Here is a 24478-nt window from a genome sequence, read left to right as displayed (position 1 = left end):
ATAGATATAGATATAGATATAGATATAGATATAGATATAGATATAGATATAGATATAGATATAGATATAGATATAGATATAGATAGATATAGAAAGTATTCAGAGTCAGAGAGAAGCCATGTAGCCACCACCAGGGACAAACATCTCTGCTAGGGACAGTAGACCATAACCTCATGGTGATGCACAGACTAATGAAGATGGGTTAGTTTGGGATATGCTAGCTAGCAATACACTTAAGCTCTTGGCCAAACAGTATGGCAAATAATATAGTTTCAGAGTAATTATTTCGGGTCTGAGCTGCTGGGAATGAACGAACAGCCTCCCCCAACAGAGAAGATATGTAATAGGTGTATAACTCACCTAAAAATCCTATAAACTAATGCAGAACCCTACATTCTAACCAGCACTGCACAAAACTTCTAATTCTTCAGCCTTGCCACGTAAGTTATGGGGCTATGCCTCATTGTTATAACCTACACTTTCTGAAAGACTACTGGTGTTGAAAATCTATGCTTGTCATTCAAATCCTTTTGGTTATGTGTATGTTCTAATCCTTGCCCATCTTTGAAACCAAGTTCCATTTCCTAGTGAGTTTTGGAATTCATTCACATGTCCTATATTCAAGTTTTTTATCAGATGTAATTACTGCAAAGACTTGCTCCCAGTCTATGCTTATATTTCTATTCTTTTATGGTGCTTTTTAAAATTTTACAAAATTAAAATTATTTTATGAATTGTTCATCTGATGTTACACTTAAGAAATCTTTGCCAAATCCAAAGCCTCAGACATTTTCTCTTATCTTCATTTGAGGAGTTTTATAGTTTATTCTTTACTTTTGGATATGTGATCCATTTGAGTCAATTTTCACACTTGATGCAACATATAAACTAAAGTTCATCTTGGTGGCAAAAATAAGTCATTCCTTCACCGAACTGGCATATGATGGTTACTGGAATCACTTATCCATATAGGTGTGGGTCTATTCTAGAATCTATTCTGTTCCACTAAGCAGTCTTCATTTGCATTAATACTTCTTGATCCAGAAGCTCTACAGCAGACCTTCACTTTGAGCTAGTTCTCTTTTGGTTACAAATCAGGCCTGGTTTTTCTATCCTAAATCTTCTGCATTTCCATGTGAATTGTTTTATCTTCTCATCAGTTTCTACAAAAGAAGTTTGTGGGGATTTTTACCTAGGATCATTTTGGGAAGAAAGAATAATTTAAGAACAGAGCCTACCAACACACAATCACGCTTACTTGGGTTGTTTTCATTTCAACCAGCAAGCTCCTGTAGTATACAGTATACATATCTTTTACATCTCTTTTCAGCTTTACAGCTGCATATTTTTGAAGCTATTATAAATGGGCCTTGTCATGCTTAATAAATGCTGTTTAGTTTGTGGACTTCCTTTAAAGTAGGAAAGCTTTTATGCGCTTATCCTAAGTAGCTATATCTAAATGTTGTGTATTTTAAAAGACAGAAATTATTTTGCTTTTTATGTCTTTTGTGTGTGAAAGTTTCAGATGTTTTGGAAATTGTATACATAGGTAGGTAGAGGTGTTACTTGTAGCTTTTATTTCAGAGTCATACGAAAGGGTCTTAGAAGACAGTTCAAACGGGAGAATATACAGTTTGAAGAGCTTAGTAATTACTGCTCGTAACTGTCTTATTAGTTACGATTAGAAATTAGACATGTCAGACAACACTTGGTAGGATATATTGTGATGATATAAAGTAATAAAAAGCTATGCAGTAGCGAATTCATTTCTGGGCATCAATGATAACAATGCACCAACCTGAAAAACTTAAAATATCAGCATTGAATAAAAATATGTAAAATTTACACATTTCTGTGATCTAAAGGAGGGTTGGTGCAAAGTCAGAACTCAGTTCTGTGTTTGTAGTATTCTGGTAATGACTGTATTTTGTATTTACCATTTTTATGAAATAAAACAATTTATATTTCTGTGTCTAGATTTTTTGGTGTGTGGGGTTTGTTGTGTGTGCTGTGTCTGCATGTGTGTGCTAATTTGCATGTTTGTGGATGCACACGTATGTAAGGATGAACATGTACACAAACACATGTGTACATATGCATTTGGAGACAGGGTTGACAATAGGGATTTTTTTTTATGTGCACTGGTGTTTTGCCATGGGTGTCGTGTCCCCTGGAACTGGAATTATAGACAGTTGTGAGCTGCCATATTAGTACCAGGAATTGAACCTGGGTTCTCTTGAAGATCAGTCTATCTCTTCAGACCCCAATATTGGGGATCTTAATTGCTTTTCCACCTTATTCTTCTTGAGACAAGGTCTCTCAATCAAAACCAGGGTCCACAGTATGTCTTGCTAACCATCTTGCCCTGGAGAACCCATGTCTATGTTCCAAGACTAGAATTAAAATTTAGCCAGCACACCTACCCAGCAGTGTTATGGGAATACGAACTCTGGTACTCTTGCTTGGACATGAAGCACTTTGATCAATGAGCTATCTCCTCAGTTGTGCCTCCAGACTTCTATCCCTTAAATGACACTTTTGAACCATATGGCCCACTGTCATCTACTACAGAAATCTAAGATTCTTACAAGCAGACAAGTAGCGGTCACTACTGTTCACAAATTGCTACTGTGATCTGTTCTTTACCCAGAATGCCTGTTATTATGTGGGTTCTACACTGATCAGGCTGTTTTAGGTTTTTTTCTGTATGTAAATATGATAAAAGGACTCTCACCTAAAGCTGTGAGAGTTAACGGTTAATGAAAATGCGCTTAGAATAGCTTACATATGCACTTACAAAAAGACTTCTATTATATTATGTATTCCCTCTGCTCTTGAAAATATGTGAGCTTCTAGATGACATTCTTTGTATATTCATATGATTTCTCAATATTTATCTATAAAAGAAACATTTTGCTCTTTTTTGGGTTATAAAAAGGTGCATCTATTTTTTAGAAGGGCAAGCTTTCCAAGTACCTACATTTGTTATGACAATCAGACAGAAAAACATTAAACTCTTAGGTAAAGAAAGTATTGGTATTGAAGAATTGTTTTAATTTTTGTGCACAGAAACACTCACACACTGTTCTGGAATAATTAAAAAAACAAAACATGTGATCCTTGACCATCCTGTGGAGAAGCATACAAATCGTTGTCACCTCCAAATGGGATTATCTTCTATATTAACCACTTTGCCAATGTATGTAAGGAAGAATCCCCGTGAGTTAAGAAGACAGAACAACTTTTGAATTTTATTGACTCCCTCTAACTCTGCAAAGGGTTAACAACAGAAGGTTGGATCAGTGGACTCCATATGAAAATCATCTGTGGAATTTGCTATAAAACTTAACCTCCTACTCCATGTCCTCAGATCCTGATACCAAAACCCAGTTTTGTTGTTGTTGTTGTTGTTTTTGATTTTCAAGACAGAGTTTCTCTGTAGCTTTTGGTGTCTTTCCTGGAACTAGCTCTTGTAGACCAGGCTGGCCTTGAACTTGCGGAGATCCGCCTGCCTCTGCCTCCTGAGTGCTGGGATTAAAGGTGTGTGCCACCACTGCCCAGCCCAAAACCCAGTTTCCTGGGCAATTATGATGTAAGTGGAGCCCATCCCAAGACAAAAGCAGAAACCCTATGAGAACATTGCACTTAAACTAATAATGATCAAAGCTGCTACCACTATGTTTGTATAATGACTTTGACCTAAGGACCTTACTCCACACACCAAGAATGGCCTATGCCTATGAGCGTGAATCTGAGAGTGATGCCAGCTATTTTAAAACAGTGACGCTTCTTTCCCACCTGAAATATGTAATATGCTGAAACCTTAAAAAACAAAGTTAAAATATTCAATGTATGTCTTAGCAGACAAGACTACACATTTTAGAATTTCAAACCATTGTCATTAATATAATCTCACACTTCCTACTCCAAGAAGTTTAAAGAAAAGAGAGTCCTGGTATAATTTAAACACATGGATGAACTTACTCTTCTGTTCTCACAGCTAAATTATAGTCTGGGCTAGAACAATGTGTTAAACATAATGTAGCAAATTGCTGGTCTTAACCAACTTCCAGCAGAGACAAAACACACCAGAAGTGATCTGGCATCCTATCCCACAACTACTGAAGCAGAATTTGGGGGCTTTAGTCCTTGAGTTCAGTGTTTTATGATATTTCCCTTGTGGTTCTTATACACACTAAAGCTGAAGCACCAGAGGCTAAGATGAGCAGAAACATCTTACGACAGTCACACAATATCATTAAACACCTCGTATGATGGATAAGCCCTCAAAACCTGACTGCTGTCACACAGGAACAAGAAAGCTCAGCAGCAAGACCCCATAGAGCTGACAGGAATGGGAAGTGGTATAGCCACTCTGGAAGACACTTTGGTCTTTTCTTTAAATGCTGAATATATTCTTACTATGTGATTCCATAACTACACACCATGGCATTTATCCAAAGGACTTAAAAGCTTAAAATCTACATAAAACCTACAAGTGGATATAATAGCAGAGTTACCCATACTTGCCAGACACAAGAGCAGTAAGGTATCCTTCATGGGTGAATGGAAACATAAACTATGGCATATCCAATATATGTTCTGTCAAAACCCACAGACTGTACACAATACTCTATCAATATTGGTTCATTAATTTTAAACCAAGTCAAAAACTGGTCTTAGTAGTTGTGGAATAGGAGTGGAGACTGCACTTTTCTGATCTGTGTCCAGCCTGTACATCACCTCAGAACACTTTCTAGAAAGAACACTTATTGTGTGCTGTAGATGAACTCTGCCAACATCTCAGGGATGGCAAAGGTCTGTGTCAGTCACACAGTCAAGCATGGAAAAGGACTGTAAACCACGATGTATGGAATGGAAAAATTATGAGGTAAATAATTGTGTGCAACTCTGTGAACTACTTGTTCACTTTAGCCTGAAGTCCAAAACTTTACTAAAAATCAGGTCTAGTTGTTTTTATAAATGATAAAAAAAAAACAATTACATCACACAGCAATTATACAGGTAGTTCACAGTAGCCACCAGGAAAGATCTCTGTGTGGTGATCAGTCCTGTCACAAGTGGGCCTGTAACAAAAACAGAAAGCTCATCAGCCAAGTAGAGCTGTAAGCGTGGATGTTTCAAGGAGGTCAACTCAGGATAGCAACCCAGCAGACTTTTCAGAATGGGAAGCAGCAGCCCATGTTCTCATTCCTCTCTTCCCCTCTCCCAAGTCACCGAGACTCTTATAAAGACCTGAGTCACAGGCACCCTAAGTCAAGTCAAGCCCTTCACTTCCGGCACACCTCTATCCAGCAGGCTGTCATGGCATGCGGCTCCTCCACTATGGTGTGATATAGTGTTCATGTATGGCCATTCTGCCCAGTCCCTCTGACAAAGACTTCCACAAGTCACCTGAGTACCACTAAATGTAGACAGAGACTGCACTTTGTTTCCCAGACACCTAGATCTGAATAATCACACAGAAACTGTATTAATTACAACACTGTTTGGCCAATAGATTAGGTGTATTCCTAGCTAGCTCTTATATCTTTAATTAACCCATTTCTATTCATCTATGTGGTTCCGGCGTTTCCTTCTCCTTCAGCAACTACACAGCGTCTCTCTGACTCCACCTACTATCTCTATATATCTCTGTTCAGATTTCCTGCCTGGTTTTACTCTGCTAAGCCATTGGCCGAAACAGCTTTATTCATTAACCAATAAAAGCAACACATATACAGAAGGACATCCCACATAAACTGAAGACTTCACTGCTCCAGGGATCCCTACAAGACCTCCAGAGACTCTAGCTGAGAAACAGTGAAGAGGGGACTAAGCCTGTTTGCCCTCTGTGCCTTGAAGCATAGTGCCTAATGCCACAAGGTCTTCTCACACAACAAGTAGGACCTGATGCTACCCTGTGAGCCTGACATGGGACCTTCTCAGACACGCCTGACCTCAGGAGTAAGGCAGGATTCCTACCCAGCAGTCATTCCAGGGAATTCTTCACAAGGACCTCAATCTCTTATCAAGCACTTGCTAACTTTGGCCTGGGAACTTAGAGAAGACCCTATTCTCTAGCAAATGTGAATATGAGATATACAAAGGACCCTCAGAGGAAACCAACTCTGACAACTCTTAATTCATGGACTTACAACTTCTAGACCTTATGAAAATAAACACATCCCACTGTTCAATTCCTGAAATTTTATCACCTATCTATACCATAATGTTTGAAATACAATGACCTTCAACATAATTTACATTACATAAATTTAAAACTTTAATACTGGCACTCTAATTATTGTCTTTCTAAAGAGGATCACATAAAGATTCTCTTATAAAGAATCATTCCATAATACCCTTCAACTGTTAAAGGCTTTTTAAAGATTAAAACATTCAGGTAAGTTTTGCTATAATACATTTAACTATACAAAATAAAGCCCACTAGTAACTCGGAGTATTTGCTAGCTCTGCTGAGGTCCCCACAACTCAGAATTCAAAAATATCTATTTTAAAAAAACCCTACCTTCTCTAACAGTGGGAGGAAGTAATTACCTGAAAGTCTTTTTAAATTAAAAAAACAAAGCAAAACACTGCCTTAGAAATGCTATATAACATTTCCCCCAAAGATGTCCAACACGTTTTCCCACTCACACTTCTCCATGCAATTGGCCATATGCACTCTTTCAAATGACTGGTGTAGGTGCAAGGAATAATGAGCTGAGTGGAGCCTGTACTAAAAATACTGGGCTCATTTTTAAAAACTTTTGACAGTGACATTTGAAGATCTGCTCTTGGTATATAGGTATCTCATCAACTGCTGTTTTTAGAGGAGATTCCAATGTCATCTACACGTAGTTGCTTTCTTGAGGCCAAAAGCTACGGAGAAACCTTGTCTCGAAAATAAAAATTTCAAATAAAAACATTTAAGTTTTAAGATTAGTATGAGTATTTATTGAACAAAATCGTATATACATTAGGCCAGATACAAGCACTTAACATTTCTGTCTTCAGCCAACTGACCTCTAGGACAAACTGTGAGGTCAAGTAAAGTCCTGTGATCTCCATTTGAGAAGATACAGCATCAGAAAAATACGGTCAGGACAGCACTGGACAAAAGCCAAGCAGACTGGCACCAGAGCTTATAATTAACTACCACACTGCATGGTTTTAACTACACTAATATTTTCTAAATATGCACATTTAATAAAAAGCTAAAAATCAGAATTCTTAAAATAGGTAAAGCTCAAAATAACTACATAAGAGTTAAATATCTAACTTTATATTATAATTTATATGTGTTTGCAACAGTTTTATAGGGAAGCCACAACTACCAGCAAGAATCTTATCCCTCTCTCCAAAAACTTGGGTAATGATTAAGAATATAATTTTAAGACATTTTCAGAGGGTACTCTGTGTAGTTTTAACAGATAAGATTACGTGTGTGTGTGTGTGTGTGTGTGTGTGTGTGTGTGTGTGTGTGTGTGTGTGCAAGGTCATTTAAAAGATGCCATTGTGATAAAGTGGTCAAGTGGTTAAAGTTATAGACTGCTAAAAGATGGCCACTGTCAAATATCAAATTGTAAGGTATGTGGAAAAGGTAAATCTTCCAGTTCTACTGTTCTGTCATCAACACACTGACTCCTTTTTATAGGAAAAAAAAACTGATGAAACTCAGAAAATTCTAACAGAAAACATATGCGAATTGTTATTTGAAACCAATTAGAAGCAGGGCATATTAATAGCTCTTATCACCTGGAAAGTGGTCCTCAGCCTGAGACTGCCTGCACTCTGGCTCTAGCCAGTTCAGGAATGGAATGGAAGGGCAGGGGAGAAGAGGGGAGAGGAGGGGAGGGGAAGAAAGTCAGCACAGTACAACCAGACTCAGGAATCAGGGCTAACACCATTATCACACACATCTTTGAACATTTCTAATGCCATCTCCTGGCACATCTTGTAAAGAGCTACACTAATGGAACATACAGAAAATGTTCTTTGAGTTTCCCCACATTTAGTGTTTGTGTTGCTTACCTGAAATCCATGCTTGCCTCTCCACCATGTACTTAATACTTTGGGAGGCATGTCAATAACAGAAACGATATCTCCCACCTGCAGGAATCAAAATTTTAAGTAAAACTTTTTTTGATAAATTTCAAACCAATTGGCATATCTTTAATTAACATATGAATTACATAAAAGAGCAAAGTACTATTTTATGCTTTAATAAATTCTGGGAAAACATGCTGACTTTTAAAAAATAATTTTAACAGTCTTACCCTTTATTAAAGGGTATTCTACTGAAAGTTAAATAGCACAAAACTGATTCAACTAACAGAAGTGCAGTGCTTTCAAAAACTAGATTTCGGCATAATACATTTTTAAAGATTTATTTATTTTCTGCATAGTGTTTTGCTTGTATGCGTATTTGTGAACCCTGTGTGTGTGTGTGGTACCTGCAGAGATCAAAAGAAAGCACCAGAGCTTTTGGAACTAGAATTATGGATGGTTGTGAATCATCATGTGTGTTCTATGAACCAATCCTGGGTCCTTGCAATAGCAATGAGTGTTTTTACCTGGCATGTCACCTTTCCAGCCCCAGTAAGTATAATACATTTTTAAAGTGAGGCATTACTCCATCACCATCACTATCACTTCTGTTAGAAAAGAGTTGTCAACTTATGATGGTTTTGTTATACTATGGTGCAAACAACAAGCATTCAATATAAACTTTGTCTGATGTCTTTTGTATGCTGGTGAAAACAGCCAGCCAGATGACCATGGAGGAAAACCACAAATACTCTAGTCCTACGTAGCAAGGCCAGGGTTATGTATATCAATTAATTTCTGATTCAATTGGCTTTCAGTTTTTTGAGACATAAGTTAAGGAGCTTTAGAAATTTGTTCCTGCTGTTATTATCAGTGATCAAAGTTATATCTAAAGGACAGCACTAAATACACATATTTTGAGTAATAGTATCTATTAATACTGATTACCATGTTCATACTAGCACAACCCTGAGTACCTGACATATCTTAATTAATCACACAGAACAAGCTTGAGATGAGTTCTTAGTAACTGTAAAGCCTGCTAACTCCACTATTAGTAGAAGGTACTAATACTCCACTAAAGAATCAAATTTCTTCATTGTAAATGGCAATGTATAAGCTTATACCAATGGACAAATCATAAACACAAAACTTTTCAAACATATATTTAGTAGAAGTTATATTCTTTCATCAAAAATGCACATATGTACCCACCCACTGAGACGGTGGGGCTAATCTAATGGGAGCTCACCAAGACCAGCTGGACTGGGACTGAAAAAGCATGGGATAAAACTGGAGTCACTGAACATGGCGGGCAATGAGGGCTGATGAGAAGCCAAGGACAATGGCACTGGGTTTTGATCCTACTACATGTACTGGCTTTGTGGGAGCCTAGCCTGTTTGGATGCTCACCTTCCTAGACCTGGATGGAGGGGGGAGGACCTTGGACTTCTCACAGGGCAGGGAACCCTGACTGCTCTTTGGACTGGAGAGGAGGGGGAGGGGAGGAAGGGTGGGGAGTGGGGGGAGGGGGAGGGGAAAGGGAGGTGGGAGGAGGCAGAAATTTTTAATAAAAATATGAATTTAAAAAAATGCACATATGGGCAGCACTAATTGGAGTTAATATGTTACTGAGAAAGAAGATAACTTGAGACTAGAAGGGGCAAAGTGTTAGAACTGAGGAGGTGGTGAAGGGAAGAAATCAGGATGCATATGATCATAATTCTCTACATACTTATGTGAAATTCTCAGAGAATCTTTAAAATAAATTAAAATCTTTAAAAAATATTAAACTTTAAATGAAAATATATATTAAGTATTGAAATGGTGAAACTTGTTAACTTCCCTATGTTTTTAAAGTTTAGAAATTAATTTGTATGATATATATTTTATAATTAAACATTCAAATTAATTTCTATTTATTTATCAAAAGACGGTCTCACAAATAGCCCTGGGTGTCCTAGAATTCATTACATAGACAAGCTGGCCTCAAACTCAGAGACCTGCCTGTCTGCCTCATGAGTGCCAGGACCAAAGGCATGTGCCACCATTCTCAGCATTAAAATTTATTAACAGAGAATTATTTTATGACAAAATATAATTTTTCAGTATAGATTAATTCCAAAGTAAGAATAAAAATTTAAAAAGAAAAATGCTAATAGCTATGATGACAGGGCTACATCTGCAAGACTGTTAGTTACTACTACAGTTTGTGCTAAGGAATCTGCCTTTTATGTTTACTCTGATTTCCTGGATCACAAATAATCAATCTTCATGTTTCAGACCTCAGCATGATCAAACATTTCATTCTTATGATAGACAACTGGATTTAGACATTCTACTTCCTTTTTCAGTTTTTATTAGCACATGTCCAATGTGCAAATAATGGGCCTAATTTTTTTTTTTATACAAGTACACCATGCCCTCTGGTCCCATCATCCTCTATTGTCCTCTCTTACAATATCCTCCCTGGTTTCCTTCTTGCAAATAAACCCCCTCCACTTTCATGTTTGATAGATAACAGGCAGACATATTTAATTCTGGATTCCACATATGAAAGACAACGTGATATTTGTCATTCTAAGTCTGGCTTATTTTATTTAAAATTATGGTTTCCAGTTCCCTTGGTTAACCTGAAAATGACATAATATTGTTCTCCTTTCATAGCTGAGTAAAACTTAATTGTGCACATATACATTTTCTTTCTCCATTCAACTGCTGATGGACAACTAGGCTGGCAACATAACCTTGTTATTGTGAATGGAGCAGCAATAAAAGGATGTTATATGGCTCACTGATAAATGAAAAACAGCATTTATTTTGCCTCTTATCAGCCAACACATATTTTGTAGACAAAAACTTAAATCCCTTCCTTTTGCACATGACAGCAAGAAATACTCATTTTACTCTTAGCCTCTCCTTTGATAACTCAGCACCCCAGTAAGTACTAGATCTTATGTTTGCTGAGATGAACAAGGCAACCACGACTGCATGTCAGAGTGGTAAGAGTCATTCTGAAAGGCATCCAACTCTGCTTTGGAGTATGCAGCTCCCATGGAGTAAGACCAAGGATAACTTCCTGGTAGATATGGGAGACACTGACAGTAAAAGCTGAAGGATGAAAATAGTCATTTAAATAAAATTAGAAAGCTTTCCAGGCCAAAAGATAAAAAACTATAGAAAAATGTCATGTTTTCATTTTTTTTTTTAATTAAGTGAATTCTTAAAACAGCTAGAGACAGAAAATAAAGGTAGCAAGGACCAGAGGACAATTAACACTTTCTAATCATTTACCTCTAAGGTCAGTTCATCAGGGGCCCGAGCAGTATATCGCTTGATGACATGGGCAGCACCGACAGCAGGAGTGTTGATGGATGACTCCTCATGAACCAGGAGATGGTTCCCCTTATTGTCAATCTACAATGAAAATCAAGTACTATGAAATGTCTAAAGTCATGGGACTTGTCCACCCATAATTTAGAGAGACAATAAGCCCCAAAAGTCTTTTTTTTTCTTTTTAAATCTCTCATTTATGAGGGCCAGCAAGACAGCTCAGCAGGTCAACACACGTGCCAACAAGTCTAAGCAGGTTAGGTTTGAGCCCTTTGAACCCACATGTTGAGAGGGGAGAATCAACTTCTCCAAGTTGGCTTTTGATTTCCACACATGTTCTGTGCCACGGGTATGCTCCACCCCACAAATATAACAAAAAAAATCTTTAAAATCCTATCACTTACTAGGTAGCTAATATACAAATAGCAGTAAGTGTGCTGTGCATATAATGTATGGAATTTTATTTAATTCTCAAAATATACTGTCATTATCTTCACTTAAAGGGGAAGATGAAAAACTGGAGAAAGCCATTTAATTTAAGAAAAATTAAATTATTTTTCTAATATCATTCAACCAACAAAGGTAAAGTCATAGTTTTAGTGCAAGCAGGCTTGGCTCAGGGTTCCATATCCCTCTTTTCTTATAGCATCTCAATTTTTACTGGGAGGAAAGAATATATAATTATACATATACAAATTAACAGTTAATATCTTAAGACACTCTTAAATTGGGACCTCTAAAAGATTAATTGTCAATAAATAACAAAAATATTTTCAATTGTTAAAGAAATGAAAAACAGCTTACAAAACATCCATTAACGTAACACTGTATAACAAGATAGTTCTTTTACAGATTTATAAGTTATTAATTTTATCTAAAATCTGTATTAAATATTTTATAAATAGGTTTATAAAATATATTAAAATGATTTTCTAATTAAAAAGAAAGATTTAATATCAGAATATCAGCTACTATATTGGGGAGATGGCTCAGCATTTAAGAGCACTGACTGCTCTTAAATTATCTCCCAGCACACATATGATGGTTCATATCATTTGAAACTTCAGTTTGAAGGCATCTGAAGCCCTCCTCTGGCTATTTGGGGTAGCAGGCACACACAGCACACATGCAGACATGCAGATACGTTAAAATTAAAATTAAAAATATCAGGTATCAATTCTCCTAGAGGATGAGAACATACTTTATTTCTTTATTTGTGAAACTCATCAACTATCAGATTTCAATAAAGTCCTTAAGTAAATCATTTTAGAATAAGCTTTCACCAAGATGATTAGACAGATACCTCCATCCAGGTAAGGGCAGGCCCACAGTTGATCTTGTTGCCAGCAATAGTTGAGAGGCGTGACAGGTAAGCCATAAGCATCTGAGTAACTGACTGAAAAGAAAGAGTCACTGTAACTCATAGGAAAGAGCAACTCTCTACTTTTTATAAAAAGGTTATTTTTAGGAGGAAAAAAAAAAACCCCTACAGATCTTTGGGCATTTAATAATAACATTGGGTGGGCATGGTGGCACACACCTTTAATCCCAGCACCCAGGAACCTGGGGCAGGTGATCTCTGTGAGGCCAGCTGGGGCTGCAGAGAGACCCCCTATCTCAAACACTTAAAAAAAATAATAGCTATAGAGAATTCTTCACTGAAGTTACAGAAGACTATCACTGAAACAATGGTATTTTTTAAAGAATAATTCAGCCACTTTCTATTGTAGGGTATTTAGTTTTTTACACCTTATCATCAAGGGCCATACTTTAGAGGTTCTGATTTTATGACCTTTTTTTTTCTATTTTTGTATTGAAAATACACAGGGTATTTATTAGAAGGTACACGTCTGTGGCTTTTCTGCCTATCTTTCCCTATATTCCTTTATGCTTTCCATGGCTGAAATCTCCCATGCATATAGCTGTATACAGGCAGCCATATCATGTGATCCTACACCACGGTACAGCTCAGTGCTCTGGAACATGATAATCTGAGGCAGAAGGATGACACAGAACCTACATCTGTACATCTATCCATTACAGGATAGCTAAACACTTTCTGATTGGATCTGATGTCTTCTTCACAGAAGGGAATTTCATGTGTGGTACAATAACCTGTGTCAAAAGCCTACAGAAGGTCTAGAAAATCACAGACCCTAAGATACTGCATGTTATTGTTATTTTGCCAAATAGTCATGATGTCTGTCAAACTGCCTTCTAAATATTTGTAGGAATACCTATAGATGGGGGCAGTGCTCTTAACATGGGCTAGAGAATCCACACCCAACCCCCTGCCCTGGGCAGCAGTTAAGGTAGACAGTGGTCAAAGTGATAAGAAGAAAGAATAGGTCGCTCAGCACTAAGGGAAACATCTTTATCTAGTAGCCCTACCCTAGGACGTCCTTGAAGTCTCACAGAACAGCTTGGAAGAGGAAACAGTTTAAGTACTACAGGATAGGAGTAGTGCTATGGAAACACTGTCTTCCAGATATGAAATGGCTATTGCACTGTGCTTACTTACATAGACCTATGCAAGATCAAACTATCTAAAATCCCAGCAAAGATGGGGAAGACAATGTTCAGGCCCCACTCTTACTGATGAGCTACTGGCAGTTGACAAATTGAGGGGAAGGGGAGGGAATTATTCTGCTTAGAGAGTATGGTCACTGGTAAGTTTCCAAAGCTTCAATGGATGGCCACACACCATGTACACCACTAACTACTTAGAGGTTATCAAAAGAAAGCATGGAGAGGCATGTTTTAGAGGGTACAAGGAAGGTAGATGGGGAAATAAAGGGATGTATTTATTCCACTGTATCCATGCATGAAATTCTCAAACTTTAAAAATTTAGATAACGCTGTCAAAAACAAAACTACAACCAGGAGGGCCAAATCCCACCTTAGGAGGCAGCAGAACTTGTCAAGGGTCATCTATGTGGTGCTAGTTTTGCAAGCATGGAAGATGCAAGACTGAGGAATTCACAGTCTGGCCACAGCTCCTGAGAGCCATGAAGCTAAACAAGTGGCAGGGTCAGATTCCCTGCAAGGAAGAAGAGGCCTACTGTGTGAAGCTGTGAAAGTGAAACCTGCTGAGAGGCCAGGGCCACGGGCTGCCCACTGAAGAAAGCTGCACGCAGGAAGAAGTGTCAGTCCTAGAGAAAGGATATGCCTGCTGTAGGCAGCACAGCTAGACGGGTGTGGCTGCCAAATTCCTTTGTAACTAAGGTGACCCCATTATCAATACCAAATGACAGATATTGAGCTATTTGGTATTTTCCCTAATGGATTTTAGTCTCACTTTGGTCAAATCTTTCTTTGCTCTGCCTTGTTCATCCCCATTGGAATGGGAATGTTTACTCAATGACATTATATGTTAGAATTATATCAATTTGATTTTTGATTTTGCAGGGTGTCACACTTAAGAGAATGCCTTGAGTCTCAGAAAAAAATAAAACTGGGTGTTAGAAGTGTTGGTATTGTCAAAGACCATGGGGACTTCTGAAGTTGGACCAAATGCATCCTACACTGAGAGGTGGCCACGAAACGGGCAAAGGGCAGAATGTTGCTGCTTGAATGTAAACTGTCTCCCATATTCTAATGTGTTTCAGAACTGGCTTCCCAGATGGTGGTGCTGTCTAGAAGGTAGTAGAACCTTCAGTAGGTAAAGCCCATTGGATGAAACAGGTCACTGGAACAGCCTTAATGTGGGATTTCCCTCTGCATGCTGTGGATATATTTTACAATCATTGATTAATAAAAGGATCTGCTTCGGACTATAGTCAGTCTGGAAGAGATATAGTGAGAGAGTAGGCAAAGTCAGGGAGAAGCCATGTAGCCGCCACAGGAAACTGTGCTGGATGCCGGACGGCCACAACCACATGGCAATACAAAGATGAATAGAAATGGGTTAATTTAAGATATAAAAACAAGCCAACAAAAAGCATGAGCTAACAGGCAAAGCAGTGCTGTAATAATACCGTTTTGTGTGATTATTTCGGGTCTGGGTAGCCAGGAAACAAACAAGCAACCTCTGTCTATAAAGCCTTAAAGAGTTATAACCCATATCTGCTTCCTGTCTCCCTCTGCATGGAATGTGACCAGTCAGCCTCATACTCCTGCCATCATGATGTCCCTGCCAGCTGCCTGGCTTCTGCGACATGACAAACTATCTCTTTGAAAGGGGAAGCCAAAATAAATTCTTTCTCCCTTAAGTTACTTCTGCTAGAGTGTTTTGTGACAGCAACATAACAATAACTAAGACAGTTGTCTGGTAGAATTTTAAGGAGCCTCCCTGAAATTGAAAACATTGTTTTCTTTAGCTCTACAAAGTTTTTCAGATTAATATTTATTTATTCCCTTACATCTGCTCTCTTCTATAACTCTAAGGAGTAAGCACTACTCTGTACCTATTCTCCACAAGTCCAAATGTCTTCACGCAATGTTTTAAACCCTGGTCTTTTCAGTAGCTATCTGCTTATAATGTGGTATACAGCTCACTAATTCTCTGTAGCTGTCTCTTTATGTATGTTGTCCAGTTATCTAGATCTGCTATTATTGATGTACATGATATTTCATTTTCAAGATTTGATTATTCTACTTTACAAAAATATGCTCTCATTTCATGGACATATTCTCCCCCAGAAATGATAATCTTACTTCCAAATGCCTTCTGCAATGTCCTCAGCTACTATTTACTCGGTGTTTGTAAGACTCCTACTCATCCTGTTCTACAATCATCCTATACAAGGGCTGGGCTGTATTTTGTTTTCCCACAAAATGTATATCATTTATTTTCAAATATTACAATTTTTATTCCAATTATACTTTTTTATTATTGGCATGATAAAGAATTTCTTCTTTATACATACGGTTAAATTTTTGCATTTTTAGGAATTTTGCAAAAGTGAAAATGAATGTATAGACACAGCCTGCCATCAAAACAGACCCAACAGCATTGCTTCATTATGGATTTCATTAGCAATTTAACTCTTTTCATATCTTTGGCTTTCATATTTTCATGTTCCTTAGAAGAATGATCTGCTAAACATATTGACTACTATTAACATTACCATCATTACAAGGTTTTCCCACCCTCATAAAATATCCACTGATGCTTGCTTATTTCTGAATATCCTAGTAAGTCGCTCTTCTGAAATAAGCAATCCTAGGAATCCTAGGCACTTTTGTATTCCATAGTGACAAAAATGTTGACTGACTCCCATGTGTTATTATTTCTGTGGGTTTCTAAATGATTACCTCAGGACTGTCCTTCAGGATGTCAGACCGGGGAAGCTCTGAGAGTTGGGAGAATCGGCGATCATAGATGCAGAGATGAAGATGTTTATCAAGTACCCGGAAATCTTCATAACTTCTTTTAACAATCCAACTTTTGCCCTATGAGTAAAGAACAAAATTCCAATAAGTTCATTTTTTTCTTCAAAATGCTTAAGATCAGGCCTTTATTCTCTAATGGTATCTTATCCATGAAATTTTGTGTTTCCAAATAAGAAGCTTCTATTAACTTAATGATGACAAGAAGTTTTGCTTCAAACACTCCAGTGAATCACATTATGAAAGGTCAATACTTATTCAAGTAAGATGAACCCTCCATTGTCCTCTCCCTACTACTCTCCAAAGTCTACTGCTACTCACTAAAATAACTGCTGGGGTAAGATAGCACGTGACTCTCCATCTACAGAAAAAACAACTGTTTAACTAAGCAATAAGTTATTTCCTAAAATCAAAGAAAAATAAAAAAATAATTTATTGTTTAGTTAGTATGGTAAAGGAAGCAGGAGCTCCTTGAAGAATAAGAGAAAGAAAAACAGAAAGCAGCATTTGGGAGGGTCAGTGTCCATGTGTATATGTGGGCTGGTTATGCCCATCCCCAGTGTGGAAGGGTAAACTGACCACATCTCCCCTGCAGTACCTCCTTCCCTCTCCTTTCTCATATTTCTCACTAGCATAGTGGTTCTCATTAATGACTAGTAATTAGAAGCATCCAATCAGAAAGTATGTCACCATTATGTTGGATATTAAAGAAAAAAAGACTAGAAAACTAGAAATCCTGCTATGTTATCATCAACACTAGCCTAGAAAAAAAATCTAAAATCAAAACTACTAAACACTTCTGACGAGGCATTAAATACAGAAGATACAAAGAATTCAACTTAATTTCAGGATAATAATAATAAGATTTCAAATGGGCAGTAGACTTAAATAAAAAATTCTCAAGCCAGGCGGTGGTGGCACACGCCTTTAATCCCAGCACTCGGGAGGCAGAGGCAGGCGGATCTCTGAGTTCGAGACCAGCCTGGTCTACAAGAGCTAGTTCCCGGACAGGCTCCAAAACCACAGAGAAACCCGGTCTCGAAAAAACTAAAAAAAAAAAAAAAAAAAATTCTCAAAACAAGTTTTATGGATACATGAAAAAATATCAGTATCATTAATTGTGAGTGAAATGAAATTTAAATCTACAAAGAGGTATTGCCCCACTCGGGTTAGACAGACAACAAAAGGAGCTGGTCAAACCCACACACCAAGAAATACACAATTTGAGTTAAGTGAATATATTTAAGCTATTTTAATATATTTCAAAAACAGCAACTAACACTAATGAGTTCACCAATAAATTTTACCAAATGCCTAAGGCAGAAATTATACCACATTTCTAGAATCTATTTCAGAAAACAAAAGAGAGGACACTTCCTAAACCAGCCTGTGAGACAAACATTAGCTTACTTGCAAAACTACAAAAAAGCTTGTTACTCGAAAAACACACAGAATTCCTAAAAACAGAAAAGGAATAGACTAATTTTAAAAGGAATTAACAAATACCTCACCAAAAAGATTAATATAAGAAATAATAAATAAGCATGTGAGAAATTGCCTAATATCCTATATTATTATAGGACTGAAAATTCAAAAAAGGCCTTTATAGGGATGGTCCCAATCCAAAGTTCTAGCAATACTGAACACAGGCAAAGCACAGAGCAGCAGGGATGCTCATTTACCACTGTGAAGAATACAAAATGGATCAGTCAATTTGGAAGAAATTTGGCATTTTCTCAAAAATCTACATATACTCTTACCATGCAACCCAGTTTCATACCTTGAGTTCACACTCATATAAACTGAAAACTAGTGTCATATAAATTCCATCAAGGGGATGTTCACAGCAACTTTACTTATAGATATCCAAACCTGCAAGCATCCAAAAGGGCCTTTAGCTGTGAACGCACAGAAAGTGGTGCAGGCACCTGAAGGAACAATATTTAGAGCTAAGCAGAAATGAACACTCAGCCACAAAATATATAGAGGAAGCTCCCCAGACACACATGAAATGACAATATTTAATCAATATATGCAAATTCCTTCCAATTATCTTTATGGGATTCAATGAATCATAACTTCTTTACATTAAAAAAATTGTTTTTGTGTATGGGTATTTTGCCTGCATAAATGTCAAGTGCGCCACCTGAGTGTCTGGTAGGTACTATGGAAACCAGAAGGGAGCATCAAATTCATCTGTAATTGAAGTTACAGATGAGTCAGTAGGTAGTGAGTACTGGAAACTCAACCCGGGTGCTCTGAAAAGCAACCCATGCTGTTAACCCTCTCCAGGCCCAAATCATAACATAATTTTAAACACTAAGCCATCTACTGTGTGAAAAAATATTTCCATAAGATATACACCAGTTTTTAGTTACCAAAATACTTACATTTGCATTTTCTAGAATAAATGCAAATTGTTAATGTGTCAAATATAAAGACACATATCTCCTTTAACATGGAGAAATTTTAAAGGCTTATTAGCAAGTGAAAACATGTAAAAAAGAACCAATTCTGACATTCTCATTCCAGGGATAGTAAACTATGGAAACAATGCAAAAGTAATGTTTGTGAAGGGTTTGTGGAAGGAAGGTAATACACATGATTTTGGGACGGTATTAGTATTTTTTTTTTTTTTACAATACTAGAATGATGGATGTCATTAAATTTTCAGCCAAGTCCATGCTATGTTGTGCCCAAAGAGTATGGGCCAGTGTAGACTGTGGGCTTCAAGTGACAATGATAACTCTCTATAGATTCATCAGCTCTTAAGTGCACGACTGTTGGACATATGTTTGACTGTCTCTTAAAAATTTCCTGTGTAAACAAAAGATGGCTCTCCTGCAGTTTCATTTATGAAATCAGAGCAATATGAAAATCTCCTAATGTGTTCAAATTTACTGGACAAAATTTTTCAACTAAAGGACCTATATGATGAGCAGTCATGAAACAAGAAATTCAAACTAAGACTTTGTTTTTCAATATTCTTAATCTGAGAAGTATAAATAAAACATTCTGAGAAGTATAAATAAAATGATAGCTAGAATACTTTATTTTAATAATGTTATAAAGGAACAATGCAAAATCCTTCATTGTACTTATAATTTTAATTTTCTACCAATTTTTATTTTAATTATCACTAACACATAATTATTATCATTCAGTAATATCAAAAATTAGTAAGTCTAGCAAGTCTGAAAAAAAGGAAGTATTTTCTATCCTTCCTGAGAACAATCATTGCCCATGTTTTTGTAATTCTTTTGTTTGAGAAAAGTTAATCTGAAAAATGACAGTTGCTTTATAATTTATATTATAAAGTTCAGTTAAAAAAAAAGAAAGAAAGAAACACAACCCAAATCTTAGGCTGGACGATGCTCAATACAGAATCTGACACAACTGCTCAGTACCTGTGAGCAACAGTTTACTCCTCTGTGAAATGGGTAAGAACATCGCCATCTTCCATAACTGCACAAAGTTTAAACTGCCTATAGCTTTGCTTACACACAGATGCTCTCCAAATGTTAACAGTCTATCCACTGTGGTAGTAACAGCGTTTGCTAATGAGAGGAGATAGGTAATACAAGGAACACTTTTCTGCCGTGGAATGTCAAGCATGGGAACACTAGAATGCAGGAGATATTTTGAGACAGGAAGCCTTCCCTTGAAACCAGCTGTCTGCTCCACTACCATGACAAAAAGGAACCCTGAAATTATTGCAATGTTTCTATTTTATCTTCTGAAAAGATAAACTAATGAATCTAGATGAATTGTAGTTATAGAGAAAGAATAGTTAGGATCTTTCAATAAGTATTGTTGTCTTTGGGGCTGGAGAGATGGCTCAGCAGTTAGAGTGCTTACTGCTCCTCCACATGACTGGGATTTGGTTCCCATCATCTACATCACAGCTGTGAACTGCCTGTAACTCAGGTTTCAGGAGATACCATATACTCTGACCTTTGTGTGAATGTGTGTGCATGTTTACACATAAATCATGTCAGCACACACACATACACATTAAAAAAAATTAGAAAAGGGTTATTAGTATCATCTACTCTAAAACAATAGGATAAAATAGTACTTATTAAATAATAATACTCTTCTACCAAGAAAACTATATTTTGAAAGAAATCAAAAAGGAATTTTCAACTGACACGTTAGAATAAATATGTTTAAATTTGTCACTTTAAACTGAAACTGAGAAACCATCACACTGACTTCCAAAGTGTCTATACAAGTTTGCACTCCCACCAGCAATGGAGGAGAGTTTCCCTTACTCTGAATTCTCTGTAGCATTAACAGTCACTTGTGTTTTTGATCTTAGCCACTTTGACAGGTGTAAGATGGAATCTCGGGATCTTTTTGATTTGCATTTCCCTGATGGCCATTTGAGATTCTTCTGTTGAGAATTCTGTTTAGATCTGTACCCCATTTTTCAAATTGGATTATTTGGTTTGTTGATATCTATTTTCTTGAATTCTTTATACATTTTGGAAATTAGTCCTCTGTCAGATAGGAAGTTGGTGAAGCATTTTCCCAATTCTGTAGGCTGCTGTTTTGTCCTTGACGATGTCCTCAGTCTTACAGAAACTTTTCAATTTCATGAGGTTCCATTTATTTTCAATTTTTGGTGCCTGTGCTACTGGTTTTCTTTTCATGAAGTTTTCTCCCGTACCAAGGAATTCGAGATAATTTTCCACTTTCTCTTCTATCAGGTTCAGTGTAACTGGATTTATGTTGAGGTCTTTGATCCACTTGGACTTGAGTTTTACACAGAATGAGAGATACGGCCACTTTGGAAATCAGTGTGGTGGCTTCTCCAAAAAGTAGGAATCAATCTACCACAAAACCCAGCGATACCACTCTTAGGCAGATACCCAAAGGGTGGTCAATTATACCACAAGGACATTTGCTCAACTATATTCAAAGCAGTTTTATTTTTAATAGTCAGAACTTGGAAATAACCTCGAAGTCCCTCAACTGAGGAAAGGGTAAAGAAAATGTGGTACATTACACAATGGAGCAGTGTTAAAAACAAGGTTTTAACAAGTTGTTAAAAACAAGGGCCCCAGGAAATTTGAAGGGAAATGGATGGAACTAGATGAGTGAGGTAACTCAGACTGGGAAAGATAAACATGGTATGTACTCACTCACAAGTGGATATTAGCTGTAAAAGAAAGGCTAACTATGCTATAATCCATAGACCCAGAGGGACTAGGTAACATGGAGGATTCATGGGGGAACTTCTGGATCTCCCTGGAAAGTGAAATAGAAGAGATTTTCCGAGTAAACCAAGGACGGGTGGGTGGGGATGGGAACATGGGCAGCCAGGTTGTGGGTGGAGGGGGATAGTACTGAGATTACTGGAAAGGGTCGGGGGCATATTTCAGGATCAGATAAAAACCTGGCACAAGGAATCTTCCAGGAATTTACAAGGATGATCCCAACTAAGACTCCTGGCAATAACGGGTATGTAACCTGAACTGGCCATCTCCTGTGACCAGATTGGTGCCTAGCCCAGTTGTCATCAGAGAGGCTTCATCCAGCAACTAATAGAAACAGATTCAGAGAGTCACAGCCACATAATAGGCAGAGTTCAGGGAATCCTGTAGAAAGGCGAAGAAAGGACTATAGGAGCCAGAGGAGTCTAGGACACCACAAGAAAACTCACAGAATCAACTAAGCTGGGCTCATATGGGCTCAAAGAGACTGAATCTACAACCAGGGAGCCTGCAAGGGACTGACCTAGGCACTCTGCATATATTTAACAGTTGTGTAGACCTCCTAACAGTGGGAGCAGGGGCTGTCTCTGACTCTTTTACTGGCTTTTGGGACCCTACTTCTCTTAGTGAGTTGCCTTGCCCAGTCTTAACACTTGTGGAGGTGCTTAGTCTTCCTGCAACTTGATATGACATGTTTTGCTGACACTCATGGGAGACCTGCCCTTTCCTGAACAGAAACCCAGGGGGAGCGGGCTGGGGAGTGGGAACAGAGTGGGAAGGGAGACTGCAGTGGAGGGGGAAGTGCAGTCAGGATATAAATTAAATAAATAAATATATTTATTTTTTTAAAAAAACTAGTTCTGATTTGCTAAAGAATGTAACAGTAGGGATGGAGAGATGGTTCAGCGGTTAAGAGCATTGCCTGATTTTCCAAATGTCCTGAGTTCAATTCCCAGCAACCACATGGTGGCTTACAACCATCTGTAATGAGGTCTGGCCTGCAGGCATACATGTAGACAAAATATTGTATACATAATAAATACATATTTTTAAAAAAGAATGTAACAGTGAAAAAATGCTTTTAACACTAAATACCATTGACATGATGCTCATAAATGCTTCACCCCATGAATGGAACTGTCTATAATTGATGTCTGTGCTTACTGAATTTTAAAACTTACTCAATTTTCAACACAGAAGACAAGAAAGTTTTCTTCATATTTTCTGTATATTTCTAAATTTCCCAGGATTCTTACTCATTCCACAAATTTTTAAATAAACATTTTTTTCTTTAAAAACGGAAGAAATATACACAGAAAAAAAGGAACATCATTTTCAGAAGATATTCCACCTACAGCAATAAATAAGACACAAAGAAAACAATATTTTTCTTCTGGAGTAGCTGATGTGCTTGCTCACAAAGGATAGGACAGAATGAAGAGAGCAGAATGGAAATATCTGAGACACAAATTAATTAAGAGAACTTTAGATGATGTTAATAAGAGGAAATGAGGACTGGGAGGATCAATGACCTCTAGGATCAAAATATCTGGAAGTACTTTTCCTATGGTTAATTCTCGGCAGACTTACATTGAAGAGACAAGACTAAAGTCATTTTAAACTCAGGACCCATTTTGTGAAAATCTAACCTAACAGGCACCCCATCCTGTGTACCTGGAAATTCCGAGAAAAGCCACAAACGCCCCAAAAACTGCCTGGCTGCCTAGAAACCTGAGAACAGCCAATCAGAAGTTAAACAAACAAGTTTTTACAACTACCAGGTGTTTCTGTGGAAAGTTACAAAAATCACCTCTTGACTTAGAGCCAACTGAAATATAAGCACAATCCCCTAACCAATCTGGTAATGCCAAGGCATGTAACTCCCTGCTTGCAGTTTTCCTTTTAAAGACCCCTTGCACCGTGAGCTATGGGCCTTCCTCCCTCATCCGCTGGGTTGGTGTGTAGGATAAAGTCCCTGCTTGCGAGCTTGTAAAAATAAAGAAATTTTGTGTGAGTGCATCTGTAAGTTGGCTCTATGGTGGTCTTGTTGGGGGTCTCACAACTCAGGCATAATATTTGGGGGCTCGTCTGGGATTCCTGGATCCTGTGCAACCCCTGGACCTCTGACACCAAAGGTTTCAGACAGACCAGTGAGTTCCCATTTGTATCTGTCAATTATCTGTCTTTCTCTTCATTTACTTTCAGTTTGCCTTTTACATCTCTGACTGATTTTGAGACATGGAATCCTCCGAAAATCCAGTTTTTCTGAAACAGCCCAGGTAACCTAGGTGGATGTGCTTGAAGGTTCTGGTTGCAAGGATCTGGGAGACACCTCAAGTCCTGACAGGAACGCGGGGAACAGGCAACTCTGCCAGGAGACAGAGTCCCCCCCCCCCCCCGAAGTACATGGTCTTTGGTGTTTTAGAGCCCCTGGACTCCAGAAGAAGGGAATCCAGGACTCATAGAGACCATAGACCTCTGACTTTGTTTTCAAGGTATTTTCCTCTCATTGGGCCCTTGTGTGTGTGTTGTTCTTTGTATCT

The 24478-nt window shown here is 37.7% G+C and overlaps 1 protein-coding gene across 2 annotated transcripts in view; it reads right to left on the bottom strand.

The window, feature by feature from the left end:
• Arhgap32 (Rho GTPase activating protein 32) overlaps nucleotides 1-24478 on the bottom strand; it is a 230116-nt gene that overhangs the window by 67905 nt on the left and 137733 nt on the right. For both annotated transcript variants that reach the window (XM_013346244.2, XM_013346245.2), the window contains 4 exons: nucleotides 16642-16779; nucleotides 12689-12781; nucleotides 11347-11469; nucleotides 8038-8115 (listed from right to left, as the gene is read on the bottom strand). In XM_013346244.2, coding sequence (XP_013201698.2) covers nucleotides 8038-8115; nucleotides 11347-11469; nucleotides 12689-12781; nucleotides 16642-16779 — 432 coding nt within the window. The remainder of the gene's footprint in view (nucleotides 1-8037; nucleotides 8116-11346; nucleotides 11470-12688; nucleotides 12782-16641; nucleotides 16780-24478) is intronic.

This window comes from Microtus ochrogaster, chromosome 5 (assembly GCF_000317375.1).
Source record: "Microtus ochrogaster isolate Prairie Vole_2 chromosome 5, MicOch1.0, whole genome shotgun sequence".
Classification (NCBI taxonomy): Eukaryota; Metazoa; Chordata; class Mammalia; order Rodentia; family Cricetidae; genus Microtus; species Microtus ochrogaster.
This window is presented reverse-complemented; position numbering and strand designations above follow the sequence as displayed.